The 7,776-nt window shown below is 41.8% G+C and overlaps 1 protein-coding gene across 1 annotated transcript; it reads right to left on the reverse strand.

Moving 5' to 3' along the window:
* Nucleotides 1–1,448: 1,448 nt before the first annotated feature.
* Nucleotides 1,449–5,274, reverse strand: LOC116797615 (arylacetamide deacetylase-like 4). The gene is made up of 4 exons (XM_032709316.1): nucleotides 5,254–5,274; nucleotides 4,664–4,880; nucleotides 2,551–2,614; nucleotides 1,449–2,223 (listed from the first exon to the last, which is right to left on the reverse strand). The coding sequence occupies exons 1-4, from the start codon at nucleotides 5,272–5,274 to the stop codon at nucleotides 1,449–1,451; spliced, it is 1,077 nt and encodes a 358-aa protein (XP_032565207.1).
* Nucleotides 5,275–7,776: the final 2,502 nt, after the last annotated feature.

Below are 7,776 nucleotides of genomic sequence, written 5' to 3' on the forward strand. Positions count from 1 at the left end.
TGAATCTAAGTCTGCAACTCTTCAAACAACTAGGATGTCAGAACACTGGAATTGCAAATTCCCAGGGAAAGGAAAGATGTAAGAATCTAAGTTTTAGTAGGCAGCAATGTTTTTGCTATTTGTTATATGTTGTTGTTATTGTTGTTTTAAATTTAAACTGTAAGTGATGGGGGGGAAAGTACCATGTCATTTTAGTTACAAAACTTTATAAAAAATTAATTTCATATTTTTCTCCCAGTGAGAAGTTGAGTGTTTTTAGTAAGGCACATGGTCATGATAAAATATTCTGAAGTAGAGGGTAATATTTTGTTTAAACCCAGCAAAAGTTCACTAAAAAAATAATAGTCCACCCAGCAGTGTTCCTGGACTTTCAGTTTGTGTTATGTTTCCACAGTTATGTGATCATATCCAGTTGTCTAATTAGCCAATTACTGTGCACTGATGTGACCAGGTGGAATTAGCAAGCTTGTTGTCTCTGCCTGCCTGTGTTTTGTGGTTCCTTTCACCACAAGGCTCAGTCAGGTTTATCAGTCACTATGTGTTTAGCAAGTGTAACTCTTACTCTTGTCACACAGATATTTGCAGTTCTAGCTTTTATTTTTTTGTTGTTGAAAGCATCACAGAATCCCCACAGCATTACAGTGATAATACAGATAATATAATGTTGTGCTTCTCTACCTTCTTACATGACCCTCAGAACTTTTTCAACAAACAGCATAACAGGTAGCCTTGAGCACAAGATAATCCTGAAAGGAAAACAAAGGCTACAGAAAAGAAAAGTCTCAGCTCTGCACTTCCCTAACAGGTACACACTCACTGAAGTTCAGGGATTCCAGTTTAAGAATGAAGTTCCAAAATGAAACATTATTTTTTTCAGATTCCAGACAAAATCAAACTCATTCTAGTTCCAGTTTAAGAATTCTGCTCCAGACAGGAGCCTTCCTTTTGACTGCCCTTTTTCTAGAGCAGTCTTTGTGCAGATTAACCCTAGCAATTAAATTCATGGCTGCAATTCCACTGTCTGCCATAAGACTTCATAGAACCTGAGTTCTCCATCTGGTACCATAAACACCTCCTGTCTCACCAGGGCCACAGCAGACCTCAGTTGTTGTCTTCAGCATTTCTGGGCAGTTGAAGACTCTCCAGGAAGATTCCTGTCACTTCCCTTCAGTGAGTGCCAGCCATGCAAAGATACTGGAATTGTTTTAGTGAAACAGGAGAGGCCAGGTGCCTCACCTTTGCATCTCAGTCCTACTGGTGTGTTTTCTAGAATGGTGGTGCTTTAAATAATCTTAACCTTTGTTTGAGAGTCACTGCAGAAGCAGAAATTAGAAAGTACAAAATGCAGTCAAAATCCAAACCATAGATTAATAGTGCTTACATTCTTTGCCAAGTGTAAATTCATCAAGGACAATGCCAGACTTGCATCTCTCTTCTGAAAAATCCTTCTATAAACTGTTTATATAATTCACCAGATTATCCACTATCTTTTTTCCAGAAAAAAAGGAAAAAATCCCATAGCCAAAAAAGGCTAGAATTCCATGGAAGCCACTCTCAGAGTGATACCAGGTCACTTGAACACCATTGTCCTCTAGTCTCTTCTTGTATAGCAGTCCATCATCCCTCAGCACATCAAACTCACAGGTCACAATGTAGGCCTCTGGGAGCTGGCAAATAACAGAATCTTCAGCTAAAAGTGGGGAAAATGTCAGTGCTAAAACTTCCTTGATAGTTTCGTAGACTTCAGGTTTGTACGACGGGGGTGTCGGGGGTACGTAGCCTCTAATCTTAAATTCATCAGGAACGAGGTCAGCACTCACCCATTTTTTATACTTGCACCTCACACTCTCACAAACGTGACAGTTGTGTAGGATATCGTTCAAAAATTTGGGTTCTTTGTTAAGGTAACGAAAGCAGAAGTAGAGAACCAGCTTCCGATACAAGATGGGCACTGAAGCGTTCTGCTGGTAGGAGGGCAGCTGGAAATCCAGCCCCTGCAGCCCCGGGTAGAGCAAGACCTGAGCACGTACTTTTGGCAGATCTTGACTATTCAGCAGTATTTGGCAAATAACAGTAGCAAAATTAGCTCCACAGCTGTCCCCACTAACGATGATGAGAGCAGGATCCACGTGGTACTCTTCTAAATTCCTCATGAAGTACAAGGTGGCATTGAGACAGTCAAAGTACTGCCCTGGGTATGGGTGTTCCGGAGCCAAACGGTACCTGAAGTGCCAAAGATATTGTGGTTATTGTCAACAGAGTTACAAACACTGAATTTGTGATGCTTGTGATTGCTGTGATAGTTATGTAGGCCTTTTTTTCCTAGATTTTAAAGATTATATTCTTTTGACTAGTGTAGATTGGAAAGCCAAATTACTGGTGTTACAGCTCTTTTGCCCATAAGCACATTTCTAAATTAAATAAATTCTAAATTAAGTGAAAAATAGGGAGCATGATCTAAAATAGTAAATATTTTTAGCGTATTTTTCAGAAATATTTCAACTAAGAGCTGTATTCCCATAAATACTTCTATGGAAAAGTAACACTTACCCAACAGACACAACCACTGAGTTGCATTTTTTGGCCATATAGCGGCATATTCTTTCAAAGGCTCCTAAAGAGAAAGTTTATCAGAAATGATGATTTGAAAATCACATACCCCTTTGAAATGAAAATATAGACCAGCGAGTTACTTCTGCTCTGCAGTGTGGTCTTTACATGTGAACATGTTCTCTGGTTGCTGGTCTGCGGCTGTCAGGGCATCACAAGAGCAGGTAAGGATGGTGATACTGGGGAAACCCAGAAATCTGTCTGGTCTCACACCTCACCTGGTGTGAGAGCTCAACAAAAGCTGTCTGAGGAGAGCACAAGCTGAGGACAAACATAAAGTAATAAGGAGCATACAGGAATAATGAATGAGCAGTTTGGGGAAGTTTGATTCTTGTGGTGACACAGGATCCTTGACATTTTTTCCCAGAAAGGGAGACAGTCCTTGTTGTCTCAGTAGCTGGGAGCTCAGCCCCTGACTGCTCTGGATCCCCTTCTGAGCAACCAAGGCTATGAGTGCATACAGGACTCAGGGCACCCCTCTGAGACAGAAACTGTCTTTACATCTAATTCCCTTAATTAATGTTTCTGCTCTGAATTACCCAAACCACTTCTCAACCCCATGATTTTAACATTAACAGCTTTGTGCAGGGAGGAGTTCCCTCACTTGCTCACAAAGGTGTGAAGAGCCATTTCTATTTGCTCCTTTTGAGCCTGGCATTCACCACTTCCATTTGGGGACATTAACTCTGAACCTGTGGCTGCCCCATCCCTGGAAGTGTCCAAGACCAGGTTGGACAGGGCTTGGAGCAACCTGGGCTAGTGGAAGGTGTCCCTGCCCATGGCAGGGGGTGGCACTGGATGAACTTTAAGGTCCCTTCCAACCCAAACCATTCTGGGATTCTATGGTTTGTGCATGAAGCATGACTTCCATTTGTATGGATTTTAAGGAATAAGCCATATTTATCTGTCCATTGATTCTGTTCCTCATTGTAGCTTCTGCTAATTTGCTGGTTGCAGACTTCAGGCCTCCTGGGCTGGAGATTCCCCAGGTCCTTTTGAAAGCTTGTCATCAGGCTGGTGGCTTTCCTGTTATCGAGTTCCAATGGGAACTGAAGCCAAAGGCCAGGTCCCACACTCAGTGCCTGGGGATGGCTCCTACATTCAGCCATGGCATGTGAACAACCACTCACTGTGCAACCTGTGGTGTGTGTTTTTCTCCAAGTGAAAGGAATCCACCTCTCACTCAGATCACAGGGGCTCATCTCTTGAGTCCTCACTGCCACCCAAACTAGCTCCAGACAAAGAGCCTGACACACCACCCAGCCTCACGTGCAGTGAAGCCAGGGGAGATTATTTCTGCCCAGTGCAGAGTGGAACCTGAGGCACTGGGAGTTAGGTCATTGTTCCTGCAGGGTGCTGAAGGAACCAGGAACCTGAAGTCTGCCCAATATAGTGCTAGTGCAGACCTGCCCTTTGAAACAATAAAAGATTTGAACCCTAAAAATTGCCCTATCTGCCCCCTGGAATGAAATCCAGATTTTCATATTAGGGGCCTTGGTTTCCAGACAAAGCACTCGTAGACTTGGTTGCTCAGAAAAGGATCCAGAGCAGTCAGGAGCTGAGCTCTCAGCTACTGAGACAACAAGGATTGTCTCCCTTTCTGGGAAAAAATGTCAAGGATCCTGTGTCACCACAAGAATCAAACTTCCCCAAACTGCTCATTCGTTATTTGTATTTCTCTTCATTTGGATTCCATGTTTGCATGAATGGGAATATATTTACAGATTCTTTTTTTTTAAATGTATTCTTTAAATTCTTCCTTGGGCCCATGTTATATATTTTATGTAGGAGAAGAGTAGTCTGAGCAGAGCAGAGTCCCTCTGCTGACAGCTGAGTGAGGGGCTCTGGGATCTGTAGCCCAAAGGAAGCAGAGATGTGACTTCCCCTAACATGAGACACTTTCCAGCACTGAGCACAAACACTTTCTAGCACTGAGACTGCAAAGACAGGTGTCATTGGGAAGAACAGGGCACACACATTGACTGACATGTCTGAAGGTAAAAATGTAGAGGTTTGGATTTGACTTGAAAAATAAAACTTGCCCATTTCTTACTAATGCTCCCAAATGTGCCAGCGCCTCCGTGAAAATACAGAATTCCTCTTCTTTTGCCAGTGGGTGGGTTTTTGGGCTGATAAATCCTCAGGGGTACCTCATCTACTTTGAGATCTTTGATAAGCAGTTTGGAGTCTCTCCAGGGGGGTATTCCATCGAGCAGTACTCGCAATACAGTGAAATCATTGCAGATCCCCACTTTCTGCAATATCTTTCCCTGTTGGAAAGAAAGAATTTGGAAGAAGAGGAGTAATGTTGGCTTGTTCCTGAACAGACAGGATTATTATATGTACATGCACTTCAATAGGTACAGGATACATCTAAATCCTTGCTTTAAATTGTCATATGAAACAGTTTTCCAGAAAAAAGTGGCTGCAGTTTGACTGAAAAATCCAAAGAAGCTTTTAGGATTAGTCATATCAGTTTTATGAGTTAATTTAACATGGTTTGGTTCATATATCAGTGCTTACAGGCTTCGGGGGGCTGAATTGCTTCCTTTTTTTTTTATTTTTTTTAAGCCATTATCTTCCAGCTCCCAACTGTCCTTCCCAAATCCAAGTGCAACCCCAGTGTGAAGGAAGGTGACTTACCGCGATCATGGCTGAAATCATCATGGCATGGAAAAAACGGAGCTTTAGAGGTTGGTCAATCCCAGGTGGCAGCTCTGAATTGAAAAGGTCATACAATACCCCCACCAAAAGCAGCGCTGGTATCAGAACAGGAGAAATATAAAGCATTCCTATAATTGCTAAAGTCGTGCAAACAGATGCCATTGCACTTCGGTGGAAGCGAAATCTCAAAAATCTCTGCTGTGTCAAGCCTTGTTTCCAAGTGTGTCTGAGGTGTCTTCACAGGAGACTAAGAGCTCGGGTCATAGGCAGGAATAAAGTTTATTAATGTTGCAATACAATGCAATGCAATTTTCTCCACCCTTCTTTTGCTAATGATAATATTGGCAACACTTCCTGACAAGGAGGAGAGGGCAGGGGGGGGGGGGTTGTACCCTTTACAAAAGGTGGGATTCAAGGCATATGGAATTGGTTGATACCACAAGCTCTTCACTAACAAGATGAAATTAGTATTTAGAGGGCCCTGATTTGCAGACTGTTTGGTTTGTTGTGGATTCATTATGGATGAATGTTGCAGTGTTAAATTTTAGTGACATGGGGCTACCTGCAGTTCTCATCAAGGTCTCTATATATTCTTCTCTGAGAATAAAAATATTCAAATCCACATTTTTTAATGAATTGTTTCATAGGGGAATGCACAGGTTCAGTCATGCTTTAATTCTGGTTTGTGTAAGAGTACATTTGCTCAGTGTATAATATCAGTGCAAGCCTTAACCTACAGAAAGGTCTCTCCAGGCACACGGTGGTGTGTTTGTAGATTCCAACCACTGTTATTAACTATACCCTCAGAGTTTTATATTCATTGTAATTCTTGTCTGTAGTACAATGTAGAGACATTATGAATACAGGTGTGTTGGTGAGGGATGATTACAGTTGGTGGCAGTTGTTTGGTGAAATAATTTTTCTGGTTTGTATTCTCCTTGCTAGAATTCCCTTTTCCACACTACTTAAAATTTACAGCTCACAAACCCTTTTAGTGTCCTGGCTTTTAAAGTGGAACTGTAGTCAGAAAACTGAATTAGTCCTTAGCTTTGTTAGCTAAGTCAAAGTATTGATTTAAATCAAAGCAGTACCAACAGCTGATTTGCACAACACTGGCTTGTGGAGATCAGAATGTGTGGGATAAGGATGTGTGGGATATTGGGAAAGAGGCAGGTCATCAGCTGCTCACAGGAAGGGCCTTTTCTGTGCTGAGATTGGTTCATCTGGGGCTTTTCCCTTACACAAATTTAGGGTAGTTATGTTGAAGCCAAGCTCAGGTCCCCGTGGCCAGGGCTCAGTCTGTCCTAAACCTCTCAGCTGTTCTGCACAGGCTCTGCAGCACAGCTGGGGCAGCCCAGGGATGCTGCTGGTTATTAGTTCTAGAAACAGTTTGTGATATTATATTATATTTATATCATTATATCATATAAATATTGTGATATTACAGCACAGCCAGTGGGTTTCTGTTATTTGTTTTCCCAAATATTCCTGTCAGAACAGCACAGATCTTACTAAGTGCTGATTGCTGATGTCTGTGCCATCAACCCAAATACCCTGAAATAAATTCCCACATGGAGATCACCTTTGAAGGCTGCCTTTCAGCCTTCTTGATGATTTCTTATATTTGAATCCTCAGAGGAGGCAATTTCTGTGCTTTCAAAAGAACCTCTAATCAAGAACAATAAATTCCTCAAGGCACTTAGTACTTCATTGGCAGTAAATGAAACTTCTAAAGGCAACCAGAGCCGGTTAAACTCCTGATATTGGGAGGGCTCAGTTCCCGTTGTGAAAGCTCCATATCAAAGAGCACGTGTCTGTCTGCTGTGGCTCTCTGAGCTCTTGCTGACACCGTGTTGGCAGCAAGACTTTTCTTCACCTTTTCAGTGAGTCAGTAGTTAATCACCTTTAATCAAAACCAAAACACCTCACAGACACCGTCTCTGTTTTGAAACCTTAATGGATCTGACACAGTGGAAGGAACACTGCTTGAGTGTCTTTTTTTATTTAAAATTAAATTTACAAAGGGGCAGTTTGGTTTTGATTGTTTGCTTTTTGGTGTTATGCCCTGGCAGTTGTCATCAGTAAGAATCTGTTGTACAGTCGTGGCAATCTGAACAAAAATCTTTCAGCTCTGCATTACAGCTTTTCTGTTGCTAAAGAAATGGTGGTGAAGTAATGTTTCAGAATAATTCTTAATGTCTAAATCTCTTAATGTGTTACTCTTAGAGGATACTGAGAGCATGCTCAGTTAGAACATGTTCTACCTCTGTGCTGTTTGCCCTGTTACTACAATGTCCATGTTTGTCCACAATCAAGCAAATCCCATGATCTGAGAGCTGCTTGCTCCTCCTAAGGATGCTCATATTGACAATTATGTCATGTTATTGGTGCCTTATATTCCAGATATTTCAGCTATTTCCAGTCAGCCATTCCTGTACCTGCAGATGGATGGGTAGGAATATCTGTGACCACTGTCAGTCTCTCACATTGTCATAAAACAGT

This window comes from Chiroxiphia lanceolata, chromosome 22, assembly GCF_009829145.1.
Source record: "Chiroxiphia lanceolata isolate bChiLan1 chromosome 22, bChiLan1.pri, whole genome shotgun sequence".
Taxonomy (NCBI): Eukaryota; Metazoa; Chordata; class Aves; order Passeriformes; family Pipridae; genus Chiroxiphia; species Chiroxiphia lanceolata.

What these genes read in the sequence shown, in the direction of transcription:
- LOC116797615 (XM_032709316.1), bottom strand. Translation starts at nt 5,274, where the DNA reads ATGATTTCAGCCATGATCGCG. An exon ending in TGATTTCAGCCATGATCGCG is followed by an intron (nt 4,881 to 5,253) that starts GTAAGTCACCTT and finishes TCTTTCCAACAG; the next exon opens with GGAAAGATATTGCAGAAAGT. An exon ending in TCAGTGGTTGTGTCTGTTGG is followed by an intron (nt 2,224 to 2,550) that starts GTAAGTGTTACT and finishes TTGGCACTTCAG; the next exon opens with GTACCGTTTGGCTCCGGAAC.